The sequence below is a fragment of the Coregonus lavaretus genome, assembly GCF_964263955.1.
Source record: "Coregonus lavaretus genome assembly, contig: HAP1_SCAFFOLD_2540, whole genome shotgun sequence".
NCBI classification, from domain to species: domain Eukaryota; kingdom Metazoa; phylum Chordata; class Actinopteri; order Salmoniformes; family Salmonidae; genus Coregonus; species Coregonus lavaretus.
Window position 1 is genome coordinate 1 of NW_028164018.1, and position 23,991 is coordinate 23,991.

Here is a 23,991-nt window from a genome sequence, read left to right on the forward strand (position 1 = left end):
ACATTTCTGTACTTCCTCTCTTCTCCTCTCTTAGTGTTTTCTATTTCTTGCTCCATCTCTCCCCTCCTCTTCTACTCTTACTCCGTCTCATCTCCCTCCTCTTCTACCTTTACTTCTTCTCCTTCTCCATCTCCTCCTCTTCTACCTCTACTCCTTCTCATCTCCTCCTCTCTACCTCTTACTCCTTCTCATCTCCTCCTCCTTCCTCTACTCCTTCTCCCTCTCTCCATCTCCCCTCCTCTTCTACCTCTTACTCCTTCTCATCTCCCTACTCTCTAACCTCTTACTCTTCTCATCTCCCTCCTCATCTACCTCTTACTCCTTCTCCTATCTCTCATCCTCTTCTACCTCTTACTCCTTCTCCAATCTCTCCTCTTCTACCTCTTACTCCCTACTCCATCTCCCTCCTCTTCTACCTCTTACTCCTTCTCCATCTCCCTCCTCTTCTACCCTTACTCCTTCTCATCTCCTCCTCTTCTACCTCTTACTCCTTCTCATCTCCTCCTCTTCTACCTCTTACTCTTCTCATCTCTCTCCTCTTCTACCTCTTACTCCTTCTCATCTCCCTCCTCTTCTACCTCTTACTCCTTCTCCATCTCCCTCTCTTGTACCTCTTACTCCTTCTCATCTCCCTCCTCTTCTACCTCTTACTCCTTCTCATCTCCCTCCTCTTCTACCTCTTACTCCTTCTCATCTCCCTCCTCTTCTACCTCTTACTCCTTTCCATCTCCTCCTCTTCTACCTCTTACTCCTTCTCCATCTCTCTCCTCTTCTACCTCTTACTCCTTCTCCATCTCCCTCCTCTTCTACCTCTTACTCCTTCTCATCTCCCTCCTCTTCTACCTCTTACTCCTTCTCCATCTCCCTCCTCTTCTACCTCTTACTCCTTCTCCATCTCCCTCCTCTTCTCCCTCTTACTCCTTCTCCATCTCCCTCCTCTTCTACCTCTTACTCCTTCTCCATCTCCCTCCTCTTCTACCTCTTACTCCTTCTCATCACCCTCCTCTTCTACCTCTTACTCCTTCTCATCTCCCTCCTCTTCTACCTCTTACTCCTTCTCATCTCCCTCCTCTTCTACCTCTTACTCCTTCTCATCTCCCTCCTCTTCTACCTCTTACTCCTTCTCATCTCCCTCCTCTTCTACCTCTTACTCCTTCTCCATCTCTCTCCTCTTCTACCTCTTACTCCCTTCTCATCTCCCTCCTCTTCTACCTCTTACTCCTTCTCATCTCCCTCCTCTTCTACCTCTTACTCCTTCTCATCTCCCTCCTCTTCTACCTCTTACTCCTTTCCATCTCCCTCCTCTTCTACCTCTTACTCCTTCTCCATCTCTCTCCTCTTCTACCTCTTACTCCTTCTCCATCTCCCTCCTCTTCTACCTCTTACTCCTTCTCATCTCCCTCCTCTTCTACTCTTACTCCTTCTCCATCTCCCTCCTCTTCTACCTCTTACTCCTTCTCCATCTCCCTCCTCTTTCTACCTCTTACTCCTTCTCATCTCCCTCCTCTTCTACCTCTTACTCCCTTCTCCATCTCCCTCCTCTTCTACCTCTTACTCCTTCTCATCTCCCTCCTCTTCTACCTCTTACTCCTTCTCATCTCCCTCTCTATCATTCTCTATTCTCCCCTTTCTGTACTTCATTACCTCCCCCACTGTCATGCTTCCTTTTCCCTGCTCTATCATTTCCTCCCTCATTCCGTTACTCTTCCCTTCCAATAGCTTCATACCCACTCTATCTATCTCCTCCTCGCTGTCCTTCCCTCCCTCTATCTCCTCCCTCCCTCCCTCCCTCCCTCCCTCCCTCCCTCCCTCCCTCCCTCCCTCCCTCCCTCCCTCCCTCCCTCCCTCCCTCCCTCCCTCTATCTATCTATCTATCTATCTATCTATCTATCTATCTATCTATCTATTATCTATCTATCTATCTATCTATCTATCTATCTATCTATCTATCTATCTATCTATCTATCTATCTATCTATCTATCTATCTATCTATCTATCTATCTATCTATCTATCTATCTATCCCCTCCCTTCCTCTCTTTCTCTCTCCTCATCGCTCTCCTTCCTTCCCTATCTATCTCCTCCTCTCTCTCCAGGCCCATTATTTTGTGTGATGGTGATAGTTTCTCTGTTATGGCCGTCTGCATTGAGGACAACCTGATAACCCCTGTGCCCATACAGCCCGCTTAAATCATCTCTGCCTCCCTCTCTTTCTCACACAAGCACACACATGCGCGCACACACACACGCTCTCTCTCTCACACACAGACACATTGTAGTTTCTAGCTGTGGCTGACTCTGTTATCAAGGGGAAGAGAAGGACAGTAGAGAGAGTGTGCTTCAAGTCATAATTCACCCCTAACCTTTCTATGCTACAGGGCTAGAGTCACATGCTGCACGGTGGCCATTCTCTACAGTAGCCATTTTCTAACACACAAGAGTTCACTGTTAGGTTTTACTGCTGAACCTGTTTCTCTACTAGAGACATACAGCCATAATATGTAGTAATGGCTGCGTTGTAACTTCCCCCTTCTCACATAACATCTACCTGTATACTACAGTGGAACATAGAAGTAATATCTTTGTTGTAGCTCTGCTTTATAATACTGCCACCACATGTGTAGCCAGCCCTTTGTGTTCTAGTAGGTTGTGTCTGGTCCCAGCGCCACCTGCGATGTCACTAGTGACTGCAGGCAATGAGCTGCCTGCCGCGCCACCCACCTGAATTACATTTGCCTCTCTTTTAATTTGTTTTCTTCTCTTTTTCACTCCCTCCCTCGTGATTTATTTGTTTTCCTGTAGAAGATGGAAGGGGGAGGGAGGGAATGAAGTGTTTACAGGTGCTGGCCGCAGCAACAGTAGGTGGATATTTAATCTCACACAGGAAAGAGGGAAGGAGAGAGGAAGAGAGCAAAAGAGGAGAAAGTGAAGGGGTTGAGGGAGAGAGACCGAGAGGGACAGGAAAAGGAGACAGAAACGGAATGGTAACATGTTGGATAAATGGGGTTGAGAGAGAGCGAGAGAGAGAGAGAGAGAAAGAAATCCCTGCTCAACATCAATTCGGAATGTGACCCCATGCAGTCTTATTGATTCCTCTGATGTATGTCTTTGTCCCGACTCCGAGGTAGAGGATGTTTTGTGTAATCTCTGTTGTGGTGTCGCAGAGGATGTAGTGGAGATTATTTCCTTTTCATGCATGAGAAAAGGCCATTGTGAAGAGTTACATAAAGCAGATGGCAATCTATTTACTGATAACACCCTCCTTCCTCCCTCCTCCACTGGTGCTGCATATTCAACTTGGTTAGACTCACAAGGACTCATAAATACTGAAGCTTTCCATACAGCAACACTCCAATCTCATGGAGTTATGAGAACGATCCATTTGGGTTGTCTGACCCGCCCACTTCGAGCAAGTGCTGCATTTCGGCTTTGAGTGACAGCAGTCGCATCCAATCCCCTGATGAGCTCACCCATAAAGTGCCCGTGGGTGAGCTGTGTTCTGCCTCAGGGCTCTACGGAATCACTCAGATCTTCAAGGAAAATCACACCAGTTGCAGATTATATCACAGGTCCACCTAGATGTTTTTTTTTACTGTTTAAACACTTTGAGACTTTAGGTCCCTGTGACATCTGTGGGGCTTTCTGATGTGGTTGGGGGGGGGGGGGGGGGGGGGGAGTAGACTGAAGCAGTTAGGAGTGCATTTGGCCTGTTTGTTGTGTCTCCTGTGTGTGCGTCTCTGTGGGGTGAGAGCAACCTCACTGTTCTGAGTCTGCTGAAAAAGGACCCGTGAGGCAGGAGGGAGAGGGAGAGGGAGGAGGAGAGGAGGAGAGGGAGAGAGAGAGAGCTCGATCTCTGCGTGGGATCAGGTGTGAGTAACAGGGTCTGGGTGTCCTTGAGAAGGGGCAGAGGCCAGCAGAAGAGAGAAGCTCCACAGGTCAATGTGAGGTTGTGAGATCTATTAAATGGAGCGGGAGCCGAGCGGAGAACAAATATCTCATTTCAGAGAGAGAGAGAGAGAGAGAAAGCAAGGTGAGCGAGAGAGGAGAAAGCCCTGTGGCTGCAACCTATAGCACATGGTATTTGCAGGCCGGGAGAGACAGATAGATGTATGATATTTCTGCCGGAGGACAGATTATATTTGCAGGTGGAGATAGATTATGGTTTGGCTGAGGGGAGATCCTGTCTTTCTCTCCCCTGGTCTGCCTGAAATGAAGAATGCTCCGGAACCTTATCTATCTGCTCCTGCAGAGAGGGTAGAGCTGGGACGATAAACCGGAAATTATCAACACCGACCATACCGACCACTTATCGCAGGCATTTTGCTGATATCATTAATTACAATTACAAGTAGCCTATACTAGATGTGAAGTTTGAAATGAAATAAGTTAACTAATATGGGTGATTGTTAATGGGACAATTGATGGCTACAACCATCAAACTAGTAGTAGTAGTAGTAGTAGTAGTTTAAAAAACGGTGGAAATTAATGTTATAAACGTATCATTCTATTTATCATTATCGCATCAATTCAGGCAATTTGTTGCGATATGGATTTTTGTCAATATCGCCTAGTTCTACGAGAGACACACATACACACATCCTGTCCTGTGTCATTACATTGGAAATAGCACCTCCATCTCCTTTCCCCTCACTCAGGATAGATGTCATCTGTTCAGCTCTCCTTCTGATAGCTGGAGTTGTGCAGTTAATGGAATGCCGTGGCGATTCTATAGGCGTCCCCTACAATTATGGGATTTCTTTGATGCTCTTGTGTACGTGTGTGGGTGTGCACGTGGGTGTGTGAATATGTGTGTGTGTGTATGTGTGGGGGGGGGGGTTATAGGTGTGTGATAGACAGACATGCAGGTATAATTCTTGCTTTGTGTGTGTCAGAGCAGATAAGCACAGAGCCTGTGATTTCCCCCCTGCTCTGTTCTGCCGCCCACACACACTCTCTGAGAGACTGCTGAGACACTGTCACACTCCCAGAGACAGAGGATCCCACTGATATGACAACTCCTGTAAAACACACTCACCACACCTAGGCTGCAGGGGGGGAGTATGATACACAGAGAGAGAGAGAGAAAGAGAGAGAGCGAGAGAGAGAGAGAGGGAGAAGGAGAGAGATTTGCTTGGGATCAGGTGTGAGTAATAGGGTATGGGTGTCCATGAGAAGGGGGTCAGAGTATAATGGAGCCCCATTCCTACCACCTGGTCCTGGGTTAGAGTCTGGCCACCGTGTCCCTGACTAGCCTGGCTGTACACAGACACTGTCATAGTATGTGATTTCATGGCCCAGATGTCTTTGTGGCTACCTGGCACTCCACAGAGGAACTCAGTCCCAGACAAAGCCTTCACACAGAGAGAAATCTTCACTGTTCCATGCTTCAAAAGCCTGGAAGATGGAAGGCGTGTTTGCGTGTGTGCGTGCGTGGGAGGCATCCAGCTGGAACGCAGCAGATGGAGGAGATACATAAGAGTAGAGTCAATAAAACTGACTGGACACACACTTAAACACACACACACCTAAACACACACACACCTACACACATTGGCACAGTCTCACACACAGAACTGGAGACACGCTCACACGTTCTTCAAAGATGATTGCTTGGGGCAAAGCTTTAGATTATCTATATATTTCCATTGAAAAACAGTTTTCAAAACACTGGCTTAACAATTTACTGCCAGCCACTGTGGAAGTGCTCTCATTCCACCAAGACACGTTTCCTGTTTCACTGAATCACAACCAGACACCCTTAGTGGATGTTGTGTCAAAGTGTGTGCCCATCACAATTCATAGCTGAATAGACTCTCCTTTTGACTAGTACATAATGTAATGTCTTATCACCAGTTATACCGCAGCATTGTTGAATACTCGTTTCTGATTGGCTAGAAGGGCATTCTAGAATGGGCATTAAAACCAGATAACAGGACAATTGGAAAAGATATCGGGACACCTTGCAATCATGAAGCCTACACATGCAGACCGTACTTGCTACAAAGTTACAGAAACTTAAACCAACAACCACACAAACCAAAATAGGATACATTGTAAACGCAGGTCCAACGATGAAAAGCTTTGCTTGCTAGCGAGCCTATTTGCAGGCTCGCTAGCAACACAAACTGTTTGATATGCAATGCGATCTCGTAATGAACAGTGTTGAGTGTCTTGACGAGAAAGCAAACTTTTCTAGCTATGCCAGGCAAAACCGGGCATCATCAGCTCGTTATGGATGTATCCAAATGAATGTCAATAGAAAAGAGCTTAAACAAACACAAATGTAGCTACTTTGCTGTTATTCTGGCTGCAGAGGTTGCGAATGTGTTAGCCGTAGCTATTTGGCTAGCTAACAAGCAAGGGATAAGAACCTTGCCAGAGAGCATGGAAATTGAATATATATAACGAACAACTGGGTTGCGTTATCTTGTTGCATATGCACACGTGCAATCAAGCGATGAGCTAGGCTACATGACGAGAGAAGAACGTTGCCAGCCTGCATAGTGATCGAACTAACGACTGGATATAGAACTAATAGACCGAAATTGACTGGGTCGCGTCTCTAGATATAGAACTAGTGGAACGAACGACTGGGTCGCATCTCTAGCAACCCTAAGATGAGAAAGTATGAATTTGCTTATAAAAAATGTAATATTAATGTTGTTGTTTTTTTTGGGGGGGGGTAAATGTGTGCTTTAGTATTGTTTTCTTTGGCAACTATGGTATAAGAGGGATAAACGTCTCCGTTCTGTATATTACCTTGGAAAAATGAACTCTGCAAAGGGACTCAGCACCGCGTTCGTCCCGCTGCGTCGTCCATTATTTCCAAGTTAATGTACAGAACGTCGGCGTTTATCCCTTACTTGTTTGTCCCTGGGTTGAGGTAAGCGCTATATGTGTCAGGTAATGTTCTGTCTGTTTAGATGTAGCCAGGCAAGAGAACGCTAGCTTGAGAAGGCGACTGGAATGTTCATAGTCTTCAGCCTTCTGGAATATTAATGCATTCTCTATCTCACTGTCTGACATGCCAAGGATGATGGCTTTTGATTGGCTTGCTCGGTATGAGGTGAGGAATTTAACCCGATTTATTATGAAACTGTCAATTAGTTCTTATTTTAGAGGCCATGTCAATCATGTGGACACAGACACACACACACACGCAGGCGCGCGCGCGCACACACATACACACACACACACACACACACACAGACACAGATCCTGAGAGAAAGTCAGTTCTTGTTAATTGGCTGGAAGACCTTGTCAGTGGCCAGGCTGTGGATGAGAGAGTGGTTTTCCACAGCAGTCAAATAGATGGCTCTGTATCGACCGTGTCAGATAGGATGGGAGAGGAAACAAGGATTTGAATAAAAAATAAAGCTCTGACAAAGGCCAATACGTAAAGCTTATTAAAGAGCAGTGATACTAGCATCTTATTCATCTGTTACCATGCATCTGAAACAAAGATAGCTCAGATGTGCGAGTGCCTTTTTTAATATAAAAAAAATGAGTGCAAGATTTCCCTGCCTCCCTGCTAACCCGGGTGTGTTTGTGTCTGTCTCTGTGTGTTTAGTCTGTAGTGATGGGGACCTGCATAACCTAGCATCCAGACTGAAGGACTGGTTCGGAGTTCTCCACCTCGATGCCAACCGAGACCTCAAAACCTCTGCCAACTCTGATTCAGCGGCAGGACGTGAGTCACACCATTATCTGTGTGTCTGTGTGTGTATATCTGATTTTTTTGGCCGTTTTGAAATGGCAATGCCATTTGAAAGTCCATTGCTCTTTTCAGTTCTCGTGAGGACTGTAGATGATGAGGACAGTGCTCCTCTGTGCTCAACTAAAAGTCAACATGTCTCTACACTCACACTTCAACAAACTCTCTCAAACTAACTCACCCTCAGTCTCCAAGCACTTTACACTTTACTAAGTTTTAGACTGAAAAGGTTAAAGACAAGCACCCCCTCAAATACAAATATGAGACACTACGAGACACCACAACACACACACATACAAACGTCTTCCAACACCCCTAACCCCCACACTCACACAATTCTCTCTACCCCCCCCCCCTCCCTCCCCACACACACATCTCGCTAACATCCCTCTCTCCCGTCCCCCAGGTTTTGACACCAGCATCCTGCCCATCTGTAAGGACTCTCTGGGTTGGATGTTCAACAAGCTGGACATGAACTACGACCTCCTGCTGGACCAATCAGAGCTCAGTGCCATCTACCTGGACAAGTATGAGCTGTGTATGAAGCCCCTGTTCAACTCCTGCGACTCCTTCAAGGACGGGAAACTGTCCAACAACGAGTGGTGCTTCTGCTTCCAGAAACCTGACGGTGAGAGAGATGGAGGGGGTGATGGAGGATGGGGTGGAGAAGGGAGGGAGCGTTTTCAAGTAAAGGTGAAGAGGGACAAAAAGCACAAAAAAAAGAAAGAAAGAGAGGGGTGTTTGTTGGTGATGGAAAAAGGAACGTTTGCCCATTTGAACCTGTTCTGTATGTAACTATGTGTGTTGTGTGTGTGTGTGTGTGTTCTGCTCCAGGTCTGCCCTGCCAGAATGAGATGAACAGGATTCAGACTCAGGGTCGACGGAAGAGTCTCATAGGTCAGTCTGCTGGAGTGACAGCTGTCAATCAATAGTTTTTCGTGGGATGTTGGTTATTGTGCACCGTATATGGAAATTCCGATACATATTTAGGCGCAAAACATTACCCAGCTGCCAAAAACAATAGCGCACAGACACACACACACACCCACGCCCCTAACCCCTTCAAACCCTCAGCCAAGCGGTCATCAATAATCATGCATAATAATGTTAGAACTCACAAAAAAACACAGTTTGAGAAATGGCCTTTGACTGGGTCACATAAATGAAAAAGGAGGGTAACGGGTTTGTGTGTGGTGTGTGTGTGTGTGTATGTGGCGCGCACGTGTGTGCATGAGTGCTGTTATTGAAAGTGACTGGTCCCCTTTAAGCAGGATGTATGGCTGCTGTCTCAGTTTAGGCAATAGTAATTGATTGTTTGCCTCAGCCTCTGCACACACAATAACCTACAAAGCCATGGCCATGAGCACGTTGGAGATGTGGGTTTTAGTACATTTGATTTTATTACTGGATTGTTTAGAAATGTATTTTTTATTCTTTATTTTACTCATCCCAACTCTGTCAATCCAGTAGCATAGCCAGACATTCGTTGGTGGGTGGGCCTGCAGAAATTTGAGTGGGATGAAATTGAAGCATTCAAATCATCATTGAATTATAGGTTACCTCACTCTTACTACCACGTTACTTGATCGCACACACAAAACATTTAACACCTGATTTCAAGCAGTCATTTATTTACAATGTAAATTCATGGCTATTGCATTTCACAAGTGACTCACAGCCTACTCAACACACACACACAATAAACCATAGGATATATATAGAACTAGTAACATAATGCCATGACATTGCACAGTTCGCAATAGGCTCAGAAGCCTCTGTTTTACTGGATCCCATCCAGGATATCGGCAGAACTAATTGCAGTGCACACATAGACCTATATACTGAGCAAAAATATAAACGCATTAAGTAAAGTTTTGGTCCCATGTTTCATAAGCTGAAATAAAAGATCCCCGAGATTTTCCATACCCACACAAAAAGCGTATTTCTCTCAAATGTTGTGCACAAATTGGTTTACATCCCTGTTAGTGAGCATTTCTCCTTTGCCAAGATAATCCATCCACCTGACAGGTATAGCATACCAAGAAGCAGATTAAACAGTATGGTCACTACACAGGTGCACCTTGTGCTGGGGTAAATAAAATGTGCAGTTTTGTCACAACACAATGCCACAGATGTCTCAAGTTTTGAGGGAGCGTGCAATTTGCATGCTGACTGCAGGAATGTCCACCAGAGCTGTTGCCAGATAATTGAATGTTCATGTGGTCCTCTGTAGCTCAGCTGGTAGAGCACGGCGCTTGTAACGCCAAGGTAGTGGGTTCGATCCCCGGGACCACCCATACACAACAAAAAAAATAATGTATGCACGCATGACTGTAAGTCGCTTTGGATAAAAGCGTCTGCTAAATGGCATATTATTATTATATTATTATTTCTCTACCATAAGCCTCCTTCAAGGTCGTTTTAGAGAATTTGGCAGTACGTCCAACTGGCCTCACAACTGCAGAACACATGTAACCATGCCAGCCCAGGACCTCTACATCCGGTTTCTTCACCTGCGGAATCGTCTGAGACCACCGACAACTGATGAAACTGTGGGTTTGCACAACCGAAGGATTTCTGCACAAACTATCAGAAACCGTCTCAGGGAAGCTCATCTGCATGCTCGTCGTCCTCACCAGGGTCTTGACCTGACTGCAGTTCGGCGTCGTAACCGACTTCAGTGGGCAAATGCTCACCTTCGATGGCCATTGGCATGCTGGAGAAATGTGCTCTTCACGGATGAATCCCGGTTTCAACTGTACCGGCAGATGGCAGTCAGCGTGTATGGCATCGTGTGGTCAAGTGGTTTGCTGATGTCAATGTTGTGAACAGAGTGCCCCATGGTGGCGGTGGGGTTATGGTATGACCAGGCATAAGCTATGGACAACGTACACAATTGCATTTTATTGATGGCAATTTGAATGCACAGAGATACCGTGACAAGGCCCATTGTTGTGCTATTCACCAGCCGCCATCGCCTCATGTTTCAGCACGATAATGCACGGCCCCATGTCGCAAGGATCTGTACACAATTCCTGGAAGCTGAAAATGTACGAGTTCTTCCATGGCCTGCATACTCACCAGACATGTCACCCATTGAGCATGTTTGGGATGCTCTGGATCGACGTGTACGACAGCGTGTTCCAGTTCCCGCCAAATTATCCAGCAACTTCGCACAGCCATTGAAGAGGAGTGGGATGACATTCCACAGGCCACAATCAACGGCCTGATCAACTATGCGAAGGAGATGTCTCGCTGCATGAGGCAAATGGTGGTCACACCAGATACTGACTGGTTTTCTGATCCACGGCCCTACCTTTTTTGTTTACGTATCTGTGACCAACATACGCAATATCTGTATTCCCAGTCATGTGAAATTCATCGATTAGGGCCGAATGAATTTCAATTGACTGATTTCCTTATATGAACTGTAACTCTGTAAAATCATTGAAATTGTTGCACGTTGCGTTTATATTTTTGTTCAGTGTAGATGTAAACTTAAAGACAAGATTAAATTGAGAATAGTCTGTGTGACAATATTATTAATAGCCTGCATTCGTTGTCAAATTATGAATGATGAACAGCATGTGTATTTGAGGCAGGAAACGGAGCCATGTTGTTGTTGTTTTTTGCCAAAATGCAACTTTTTTCAAATCTTCATATAAAGTACCATGCAGTTTATTTTATTTTATTAGATAGACCATCCAATAGAAGAGAGTCTCAGGTTTATAATACACATACAGTGGCCAAACAATTCCAAAAAAATATCATAAGGGCATTGTTTCAAAATATATATTTTTTTAAATCACAGTTTCACCGGTGTGATCAATTTGAGAAAAATATATTTTCTATTTCATTCTGTTATATTCCATTATCTTACAACTATAAAAGCTATATACAGTGGGGGAAAAAAGTATTTAGTCAGCCACCAATTGTGCAAGTTCTCCCACTTAAAAAGATGAGAGAGGCCTGTAATTTTCATCATAGGTACCGTACATGTCAACTATGACAGACAAAATGAGAATTTTTTTTCCAGAAAATCACATTGTAGGATTTTTTATGAATTTATTTGCAAATTATGGTGGAAAATAAGTATTTGGTCAATAACAAAAGTTTCTCAATACTTTGTTATATACCCCTTGTTGGCAATGACACAGGTCAAACGTTTTCTGTAAGTCTTCACAAGGTTTTCACACACTGTTGCTGGTATTTTGGCCCATTCCTCCATGCAGATCTCCTCTAGAGCAGTGATGTTTTGGGGCTGTCCCTGGGCAACACGGACTTTCAACTCCCTCCAAAGATTTTCTATGGGGTTGAGATCTGGAGACTGGCTAGGCCACTCCAGGACCTTGAAATGCTTCTTACGAAGCCACTCCTTCGTTGCCCGAGGTGTGTTTGGGATCATTGTCATGCTAAAAGACCCAGCCACGTTTCATCTTCAATGCCCTTGCTGATGGAAGGAGGTTTTCACTCAAAATCTCACGATACATGGCCCCATTCATTCTTTCCTTTACACGGATCAGTCGTCCTGGTCCCTTTGCAGAAAAACAGCCCCAAAGCATGAAGTTTCCACCCCCATGCTTCACAGTAGGTATGGTGTTCTTTGGATGCAACTCAGCATTCTTTGTCCTCCAAACACGATGAGTTGAGTTTTTGCCAAAAAGTTATATTTTGGTTTCATCTGACCATATGACATTCTCCCAATCCTCTTCTGGATCATCCAAATGCACTCTAGCAAACTTCAGACGGGCCTGGACATGTACTGGCTTAAGCAGGGGGACACGTCTGGCAATGCAGGATTTGAGTCCCTGGCGGAGTAGTGTGTTACTGATGGTAGGCTTTGTTACTTTGGTCCCAGCTCTCTGCAGGTCATTCACTAGGTCCCCCCGTGTGGTTCTGGGATTTTTGCTCACCGTTCTTGTGATCATTTTGACCCCACGGGGTGAGATCTTGCGTGGAGCCCCAGATCGAGGGAGATTATCAGTGGTCTTGTATGTCTTCCATTTCCTAATAATTGCTCCCACAGTTGATTTCTTCAAACCAAGCTGCTTACCTATTGCAGATTCAGTCTTCCCAGCCTGGTGCAGGTCTACAATTTTGTTTCTGGTGTCCTTTGACAGCTCTTTGGTCTTGACCATTGTGGAGTTTGGAGTGTGACTGTTTGAGGTTGTGGACAGGTGTCTTTTATACTGATAACAAGTTCAAACAGGTGCCATTAATACAGGTAACGAGTGGAGGACAGAGGAGCCTCTTAAAGAAGAAGTTACAGGTCTGTGAGAGCCAGAAATCTTGCTTGTTTGTAGGTGACCAAATACTTATTTTCCACCATAATTTGCAAATAAATTCATTAAAAATCCTACAATGTGATTTTCTGGATTTTTTTTTCTCAATTTGTCTGTCATAGTTGACGTGTACCTATGATGAAAATGACAGGCCTCTCTCATTTTTTTAAGTGGGAGAACTTGCACAATTGGTGGCTGACTAAATACTTTTTTTCCCCACTGTAGTTGTGTTGACTGTGATTAAGGCACTGGATTATGAGCTCTCTTGTTTTGAACAAATGAACAAATTAAATAGGCAGTGTCATGGTCTATATACAGTTGAAGTTGGAAGTTTACATTCACCTTAGCCAAATACATTTAAACTCAGTTTTTCGCAATTCCTGACATTTAATCCTATTAATAATCCCCTGTCTTAGGTCAGTTAGGAACACCACTTTATTTTAAGAATGTGAAATGTCAGAATAATAGTAGAGAGAATGATTTATTTCAGCTTTTATTTCTTTCATCACATTCCCAGTGAGTAAGAAGTTTACATACACTCAATTAGTATTTGGTATCATTGCCTTTAAATTGTTTAACTTGGGTCAAACATTTCGGCTAGCCTTCCACAAGCTTCCCACAATAAGTTGGGGGAATTTTTGCCCATTCCTCCTGACAGAGCTGGTGTAACTGAGTCAGGTTTGTAGGCCTCCTTGCTTGCACACACCTTTTCAGTTCTGCCGACACATTTTCTATATGATTGAGATCAGGGCTTTGTGATGGCCACTCCAATACCTTGACTTTGTTGTCCTTAAGCCATTTTGCCACAACTTTGGAAGTATGCTTGAGGTCATTGTCCATTTGGAAGACCCATTTGCGACCAAGCTTTAACTTCCTGACTGATGTCTTGAGATGTTGCTTCAATATATCCACATAATTTTCCTTCCTCATGATGCCATCAATTTTGTGAAGTGCACCAGTCCCTCCTGCAGAAAAGCACCCCCACAGCATGATGCTGTCACCCCCGTTCTTCACGATTGGGATGGTGTTCTTCGGCTTGCAAGTTCCCCCTTTTTCCTCCAAACATAACGATGGTCATTATGGCCAAACAGTTCTATTTTTGTTTCATCAGACCAGAGGACATTTCTCCAAAAAGTACGATCTTTGTCCCCATGTGCAGTTGCAAACCGTAGTCTGGCTTCTTTATGGCGGTTTTGGAGCAGTTGCTTCTTCCTTGCTGAGCGGCCTTTCAGGTTATATCGATATAGGACTCGTTTTACAGTGGATATAGATACTTTTGTACCTGTTTCCTCCAGAATCTTCACAAGGTCCTTTGCTGTTGTTCTGGGATTGATTTGCACTTTTCGCACCAACGTACTTTAATCTCTAGGAGACAGAACGCGTCTCCTTCCTGAGCGGTATGATGGCTGCGTGGTCTCATGGTGTTTATACTTGCGTACTATTGTTTGTACAGATGAATGTGGTACCTTCAGGCGTTTGGAAATTGCTCCCAAGGATGAACCAGACTTGTGGATGTCTACAAAAAAATGTCTGAGGTCTTGGCTGATTTCTTTTGATTTTCCCATGATGTCAAGCAAAGAGGCACTGAGTTTGAAGGTAGGCCTTGAAATACATCCACAGGTACACCTCCAATTGACTCAAATGATGTCAATTAGCCTATCAGAAGCTTCTAAAGCCATGACATCATTTTCTGGAATTTTCCAAGCTGTTTAAAGGCACAGTCAACTTAGTGTACGTAAACTTCTGACCCACTGGAATTGTGATACAGTGGATTATTAGTGAAATAATCTGTCTGTAAACAATTGTTGGGTAAATTACTTGTGTCATGCACAAAGTAGATAGTAGATAGTCGTAACCGACTTGCAAAAACTATAGTTTGTTAACAAGAAATGTGTGGAGTGGTTGAAAAACAAGTTTTAATGACTCCAACCTAAGTGTATGTAAACTTCCGACTTCAACTGTAGCATATAGCCATAGAAGCACAGTGATTTATGCCTCAATACGTAATAAATCCGTAATAAATGCCTTTAATACACCACCACAAAGAAATCGATAATTTTGTTTAAGCAGGCCTTAAAAAACATTATGGTGTCACATAGCTTTTTTATTTATTTTTATGTAGCTGCGAGTAGCTAAATGTAGCAATGAGTGAGGTTCACAGGATGCCAGAAAGGACATAAGATCAGTTGGATAACAAAGCAAGCACTCTATCATGTAGGAACTATCTTCCTTCATGTGCAATCAGTTCAATCATGACCATGTTTATCTCTCAATACCACAAGGTTGACGCAAGTTAAGTTTTGTTTAGAGCTGTAGGTTGGTTATCTTTGAATACAGGTAATCATTCTTAATGTCATTACTTAATGTATTGAGTTTATATACCAATTATGGGGTCAATCTGACTAATGTTAAGATTTGTGAAATATTTTCAGTGTTATTTTCACAATATTTCACATTGTTCGTCTGCATAATTAAATCGAACATTCTTTTGCATGAGACAAAGTCCACTTGATCAATAGTTATTACTCTAGTATCCTATGGTGCCACTGGTGCCAATGACATATATTTTGCCACCAACTGGTCTGGTGCAGCCATCTAAGGTAGCACTGTTCCAAAGACCGCATTGAGGCCCAGCAATATGTGGAGGCCAATCAGATCAGATTTCTTTGCATTATATTAGGCCTACTCGCTCTTACACTAAACAAAGGTAATGTAAATAATAACAGTAGGCTACAACGTACAGTACAATAAAGCAGTACAATATACAGTTCAGTGAAAGAAAATTTAACATAGGCCTACCATTGTTGTCAGACTCACAGCACAAGATAACGGGGCTTGGTGTTGAACATTGAAATGATATCATCATAATCCAATGACTCAGTCAGTTGTCTTTCAAAGGAGAGCAGTGACAAATTGTTCAGGCGGCCTGTGAGCATGGATCATTTACAGTGTAGAATAGACGTTATACAGTGCAGCTGGTGATAGGCAGAGTGGTGATGGCTCTAAGAAGCCTGTTCATGTTCGGAAAAATGTATTTGGAACAGGTGTCAAGCACCTCGATGAGCGATGGATAGGACTAACTCTCATGTACCTTCCGTTTAAGCTGCTGTACAAAAACAATTCCATAGAAATGCCATCATGGGTACTGGATGGCTGTATCGCTGTCATTTAACCAAATGAGTCTGATTGGGGCAGGCTGGCAGCTGCGGCCTTCTTCATTATCCTGTATGAAATCGACTGTTGAGTTCCATAAATTGTATATCCAATATCTTGTTCCATATTGCCTGTAAATCCAGTTGCTCCTAATGGGGGCTGCTTTCCCCACTGTATATGTAACATGCGAGTCCACAAACCTTGCTGGCAGTTTTCTGTTTCAGGAACTGGTAACATCCCAGTTGTGGATATCATTTTTGACCATCAAATCATCTGTAAGCTTAATGATTTTATCGAAATCACCTTTAGAGTTGTCTCTGAATGAACTGAAACTGTCTTTAAGTTTCGATGCAATCAACAATTGATATAGAGTGGGAATGTAGGCCTATTGTGGTGAAATTACTGATACTGTGTGCATGTCAATCTCTCCTGGCTCAAAGTAGAGGAGAGATTGACTGCATCACTACTTGTCTTTGTGAGAGGTATTGATGTGTTGAAAGGACCGAACTGTCTGTTCAAACAGCTAACACACAGCTCAGACACCCATATATACCCCACAAAAAAAAAAAAAAAAAGACATGCCACCAGGGGTCTCTTCACAGTGTTCAAGTCCAGAACAGACTCTGGGAAATGCACAGTACTACATATAGACATGACTACATGGAACTCTCTTCCACATCAAGTAACTCAAGCGAGCAGTAAAATCAGATTTTTTAAAATGGATAAAACAACACCTCACGGCACAACGTAGACTGTGAAGAGACACACGCACAAACACACGTGGTATTGTGGATTTTATATCGATCCCATTTGGGTCCCGCTTTAAATGACGTTCAGCTTATAAAGGCTTCATAAAGCCTTCATAATGTCTTCATAAGCACTACATAAATGTGTTACAAAGTATCTATAACCATATGTCATGCTTTATAAAGGGCTCATAAATGTGGCATAACTGTGTGACATAATCACCCATGTCAAATGTGACATAACCCAGTAGGTCGAATATGATATTAACATGTGCTTTATAATAGGTGACATGTTGGGTTGAAAGATTGGAATACGCTCTGAAGTGATGTCATGTTAGTCACATTACACCTAATCTCGTTCCCAGACACTTCCACCCAAATGTGCGGAAGGTCTGGTAGATCAACGCATCAAACTTGGCCTTGATTAGTTAGGGTTAGGTTTAAAATAATATTTTAAGAAGATAAATTGTGGAAATAGGCAGGGTTTAGCCATAAGTATGACTTTTTTACTGTGTTAATTAGTGACGATGACAAATACTTTACTCAGTAAGGTCACTCCTATATAATTCTATGGTCACTCCCACAAAGGCCAACTTTGAATGGTTGATATCCCAGGCTTATATGTGCTGAGTGTGCAATAGCCTGGGGACGACGTTACACCAAGAAACACTTACCTTGATTAAAGGCCCCCAACCTAAAGAAATTGAAAGTGGCTTTCTTCTGGATCCAAGTTACATGTTCCTCAGTACACAAACAAGCAGACAACAAGAATTAGCCATACCGCGCGGTGTTGGGCCCATCAGGTAATTGACACATTCACCCACTCCCCCGCTGAAAGATCAGCCACAAAATGTTGGCACCATTGTAACAGGTTGTAATCAAGCCCTGGTCCCAGCATGGGAACAGAAGAGGAACACCTGGTGTGGTGGTCTCAGGTTGGACTACTCCAAATCATCTAGGCTCCATCAACCCATTGAAATACCTCTCACACCCTACAGTAACCTGTGGATCATGAGAGAATAATCATAAATCAGCAGAACGTTAATAACCTATTTATTGACACTTTATGTAGTATCCTGTAATACTTAATTTGAAGTGAGACACCTTCAGTCATTCATAACACATCCATAAATGCCTTGTATCATATGACGCTGTACTTACTATAAAGTCAGACACCTTTGGTCATTCATAACACATATATAAAAGCTAAATGATGTAAACACAAATGTATTAACACTTAGGGAATTATCCCTAACAGCTAAAGCAAATAAACATTAAAGACATGTTTAAACCATACATTTCCTTTCACTTGTACATTTTTAAAACAATACAAATACATTGTTTCAAAAAGTCCAGCAATGCAATTACATTGAAGATTGCACAGGGCTGTAAATAGTGTAGCTTGTCCATGAGTTGGTGGACGAATGGTTCTTGCCTCTCTGCCTGCTGGAGGTACTGCATGTTGGTTCCAACCTTAAAAGTAACAACAAAGAAAGTAAGCAGGGCTGTTAGGAAATGCCTTTGTCACACTGTCTGGATAAGGGCAATTCTGTGCTGCACCAGAAACTCTAAATGGGGAGATGGGGAAACTCCATTAGATTCATATTATTATATTCATTTACATTACATTTTACATTTTCCTCTGTCATTTACAAATCTCATGACTTGACTTTGAGACGTGGCTGTATCTAAGGGGATTTTTATTTAGCTGAGGCCGCTAGCTTGGAAAATTTCAGCTATCTAGCAATTGCTGTGAAGTCACCGAAATTATTTGAAATAACAACTGAGGTAGCTACAGTATGTAATCTAACTCAACACAACTACTACAAACTAATTTAAATTACAATAAATAAAGGTTCACTTACTTGTTTTTCGCTGTCCGGTGGCACCACAATTGGGCATTTGATTTGCGAACTCATCACATGATCAGCATCTTGTCATCGACACTAAAAAAGTACTTCCAGGTCACGGAATTTCTGAAATTTCCAAAATAAAAGTCCACCACATAATAATATAAAAGTGTCAACAACCTGTATTTATTAATGATATGAAAAATAATTGTCTAAACATTAACAATGATTCATATTTGTTCAAGTGCCATTTGCATTAAATGTGGGTTTTAAAACATGTTCCAATGTCATATAAATGCTCCCAATGCGAATCACTGTATATGTAATACATATTGGCTTATAGAGCAAAAACTGTTTTGGGTGCCACAGTAAAATTATTGTAGAGAGTTCTCAGTAAGGTCTGTAGAATGTATATATGGTGTCATTTCATGGGGCTCTGAATAATACGAATGTTGCTGGCCTTTTACTCCAGCCATTCCATCATCACGTGCGATTACTGTGCTACAGAAAACCCTCAAGCCAAACAACAGCCAGGGCATGCACACTGAATTAAAGGGCAACTACACTCAAGCATCTAAGTTTCTTCGATTTTTCACAGACCTCAAAAGTCATCCCCTGAAGTGGTTTAAGCATTGTTGTGAACACAGAAAATGAAATGTTGTTTTTCTATTAAAAAATAGTGAAAAAATAAGAAACAAAACTGAGAAAATTGATTTTGGGTGAAGGCAAAACATTTAAACAGATTTTAAAAGGCCTCACCAATGTAATTTGGGGAAAGTTGAGGTCAGGTCCAATATTGACTATGCACCCAAGAGGGAAAGAAGTTGGGTCATCCTAGAAATGTTTAATAGTAATATAATATATAACATTTAGCAGCCGCTTTTATCCAAAGCAACTTACAGCCATGATTTAATACATTTTTACGTATGGGTGGTCCTAGGAATCGAATTTTAAAATGACTTATAAGGCCTTTATTAAGCAGTGCTTATGTCACCCTTTATAAAGCACAGGTTTATGTCATATATGACATAGTGGGTTATGTCACACAGTTATGCCACATTTATGAACCCTTTATAAAGCATGACATACAGTTATAGATGATTTGTAACACATTTATGTATTGTTTATGAAGGCATTTGAAGGCTTTATGAAACCTTTATAAGCTGCATGTAATTTAAAGCGGGACCTAAATGGGGTCATAATAGCATAATAATGTAGTAATGTCTTGTATGATGTATTGTGTAATTTATAATGCAGGCTGTTGTTGTGTTTTGCTGTGATGTAATTGTTTTAACCCTGTTTGGACCCAAGGAAGCGCTGCCTTGGCAGCAGCTAATGGGGATCCAAATAAATATTAAAATATAAATATAAAATAACTTCGCAAATGCTCCAAAGTTATTTTCTTTATGAGGTCTCTTGAGACATTTTTTACAGTGAGCTTTGTTTGGCCATTTTACTTGTTTTTGTTAGCCAGTGCTAGTGAGTTTTAGCTAGCAAGCTAGCTAGCTAACAGTGAGTAGCCTACACAGTGTAGCCTAGCCTACACAGTGATAACTACTGTTTACTGCAGATGGTATCAGTGTGGAATGATACGTGCCAGAACCTGCCCATTATTTTGAAATTGCATGACTTGGACTGAAATAGGTGCCGGTACTCATTTTGGGTGCCGTTTCTGTTTATATTTAGGTGCAGGAACTCCTCAATACTTTTGAGCTAATATTCTATAGGAAGTGCAGGGACTCAAGCAGAATAACATTGGAGGTGCCGGTACGCAGTTCCCGTGAGCTACTGCCCAAGTCAAGTACTGTGTTTAGGTAAAAAAAAAACTAAGAATATCCAGTTTGGAACACTGACAAGGAGAGAATGATAATACTGACTAACTCAATCTGATTGGGTGGGCCTGGGCCCAACCAGACCCATCCGTGCCTACACGCCTGTGTCAATCTCTTTATCTCTGACAATCTCTCTCTCTCTCTCCCTCACAACAACCTCTCCCTCCCTCTCTCTAGGGGCCTATATTCCACGCTGTTCTGAGGAGGGTTACTTTAAGCCAACCCAGTGTCATGGCAATACTGGACAGTGTTGGTGTGTGGACAAATACGGCAACGAGATCGCCGGCTCCAGAAAACAGGGCAACCCCACCTGTGGTAAGGCCCATCAGTCAACACACACACACACACACACAAACACACACACACAACACACAATCATGTACACAAGCACATATAACCAATATTCGTACTCTATGCACCAGAGCTGGCTTCAAATACTATTGTGAGTCATTCCAAATACTTTATCTGTGTTTGATTGAGCTTGCCTGGCTTAATGGACCAATAGAATAGCACCAAAACTGCAGATCTCGCCGATTTGGCATTCCAGGCAGGCTAGAGCAAACGCTCAAAGTATTTTAAAGATTTCACATAGTATTTGAACCCGACATAACATTTCTAACACTTTTCAGCACAAGAGCACACGCAAACACACACACAAACACCCCTCCAGGATTCCTTTTACAATGTGTCTCATCTGTCTCTATGAGTGTGCTCTTTGATACAGGTGTTGCTGTGTGTGTGAGTGTGTTATCTAGGTCTGTGTAATCTGGGGTGCTGGAGGCAGCCAGCTCGCTGAGTCTTTCTTTAAAGATACCACTGAAGCATGTGGGGAATCTCAATGACAAGGTCTCTGTTCTGTTAGAGCCTTTTTATGGCGCAAATGTTTGTGAGTGTCTCCCACAAAACAAATACTCTCCAGGCCTTTTAGAGGAACAGAAGTTGCCTTTGTCATCATGTTGTTGTTGTTGTTGTTTGTGGAGTGTGGTGGGCATTTGTGTGTCCTCCTATCTCTGAAGCGTAGTTCCATTTGACAAAAAGACTAATCTTCTGTGACAATTGCCAGACTGAATGTTGGTGTGGTAAACCCTGCTGCTAATAGAAGATGTGTAATCACCCAGACAGACCTGAGAACAGCCTGGTGAAGCCTGTGAAGTCTAATCTATCTATAGCTGAATGCCTCTGGCTGCCTCTGATTCCCTGCTCATGTATTTGGGATTCAACAGTGTTCCTTTGAAAGGTTTCATGCTTTGAGATCGTGAGCTGGGATAAAGTAGAGCTCAGGCTCACACGGACCACTGGAGGAAGATGCCGTTATTTACACTCATCATGCATTGTGTTGTCGGAATAGCACATCTCAATCAAAGGAAGCTGTATGTGGATTGGTTGTTTGTTTGTTTGTTTGTTTGTCGGTCTGGCTGTCTGTCGGTCGGTCTGTCGGTCAGTCTGTCGGTCTGTCACTCTGTCTGCCTTTCTCAGGCGTATTTTGTCTCTTTCTCTGTCTTTCAGTTTCTGTCTCTCTGCCTGCCTACCTGTCTCTCTCTTTGTTACCCGTCTGTCTGTCTCGGTATCTAACCTGTCTGTCTCTCTGTCTCTGTCTCTAACCTGTCTATTTCCCTGTCTCTGTAGGCCCTATCTAACCTGTCTGTCTCTGTCTGTCCGTGTGTCTAACCTGTCTGTCTCTTTGTCTCTGTGTAGAGGAGGACCAAGAGACCTCGGGGGATTTTGGCAGCGGGGGCGGCGTCCTTCTCCTTGATGACCAGGAGGAGGAGCCACCTCGGAGTGGGAGGAGCCGGCAGAAGCAGAGGCGGGGCCGGATCCATCCCAGAGGGGCCATCGAGGATGACGAGGACGAGGAAGATGACAAAGATGACGAGATTGGCTACGTCTGGTAGCTCCGCCCCCACCTGCTCTCCCATCAACCAACCAGGGACTCCCGTTAACTCTGCACAGACCTGAAGCCATTCCAGCGTCTCCTTCGTCCCACCCCCTACTCCTCAGCATCAGTCCATCTCCAACTGACTTTCCCTTCCTCTTGTTCATAACTTCATTGAAACTTTCTCTTTGTTAATCCTCTCCTACTCGACCTTCATAGAATGTGTCCCCCTCCTACTCTCCTTCAGATAATAGAGACCTATTAAATTCAAACAAAGACTGTCTAGTCTCTTTTAATGTGTTTCCCTCTGCTTCAACTGTCCCCAACTAAGATTGCTCTCTCTTTCTTGCTCTTGCGCCCTGTACCTCGCTCATCTCCCCTTTCTCTCTCTCTATCTGTCTGTGTCTCTGGGAGTCTCGTGTCTGTCTTTGAGGCCAGAGACACATTGGATGTAAATACGTTCACAACAGGAAGGCGAGATTCTGCAGTATGTTCCGTCCCCTGGCCCTTCTGTCAGAGACTGTTCTGTTCTGTGTTCCACTCCTGTCCTCTCTCCTCATGTTCTAGAATACCATATTCTCGGGTTCCAGAATATTCATAGGCTCTTTGCTTGAGAATATTGTTCTTGCTGTTATTGAATGTTCCCGGGTGTCCTAGAATCAGCAAGAGTGATGATGTGTTTTTTTTGCATGTTCCCACTTCTACACCCATGCTGAAGACATGTTTGGGTGGCCAGATATAACTCTTTATGTAACCCAGAGTATACACATTAGTTTGGTTTATTTGGTGACAATGCCCACATTCGCTGCTGCAGTGCTCTCTTCTGTTGCTATCTTAATGCTGTGCAAACCTCCTCTAATGTAGCTTTTAGAAGTTTAAAACGATGTTGAGAGCCACTAACTGAATAGCAACCTCTGTCTTCAGCTTGAAAGTGCAAAGATATTTATTATCTTTCCATTAATTGATAATTAACATTTTAAACATTTTTTAAAGCTAGTTTTGTACTTTGGTTCAGGTGGAGACGAGCACTTTGTCTGTGGAATTTCAGATCAGAGAAATCCCACAAAGAACCCAGTCACCATTATTCTGACCTGTTTCAAACCTCCATAAACCAGCCTGCAGCTTTAGAGACGGACACAAATATATATTTTTTGAATTCTAACGGTTTGCTTTGAAAAAAATTACTAAAAGCAGCGGGAGTTTAAAAATAACGTTTTACCATAATAGTTTTGCTTGTCGTAGAGTTTGATTTCTGTAGCATTTGGTTTGTATTGTTGACCGAAGAAGTGAAATATTCTAGCTATAGCTTCTATTCTAAATGAGTTCCTGTTTTATTTCAGAATATTTCTGGTTGCAGTCAAGTGAGGTCAGTTATCGTAGTGTATCTACCCCACAAACCGAGATGAGATAGTCGTAACCCATAAGGCAGGCTTATGAACAGTTATAAGCGTTACACAGGTACAGTATAAGCACACACACACAATGCTTAGTGGCATTTCACTTTGATAATGACAGGCCTTGGATGATTGGATGCATATATTC

At 43.0% G+C, this 23,991-nt stretch overlaps 1 protein-coding gene across 1 annotated transcript; it reads left to right on the forward strand.

Annotated features, from left to right (window-relative positions):
* Positions 1-7,569: 7,569 nt before the first annotated feature.
* Positions 7,570-22,468, forward strand: LOC311117571 (testican-1-like; the record flags this gene model as incomplete). Its single annotated transcript, XM_084192503.1, has 5 exons — positions 7,570-7,689; positions 8,120-8,341; positions 8,548-8,610; positions 20,754-20,891; positions 22,272-22,468. Coding segments are annotated over 5 exons (740 nt in total), but the record flags the coding sequence as incomplete, so codon positions are not given.
* Between the last annotated feature and the right edge of the window lie 1,523 nt (positions 22,469-23,991).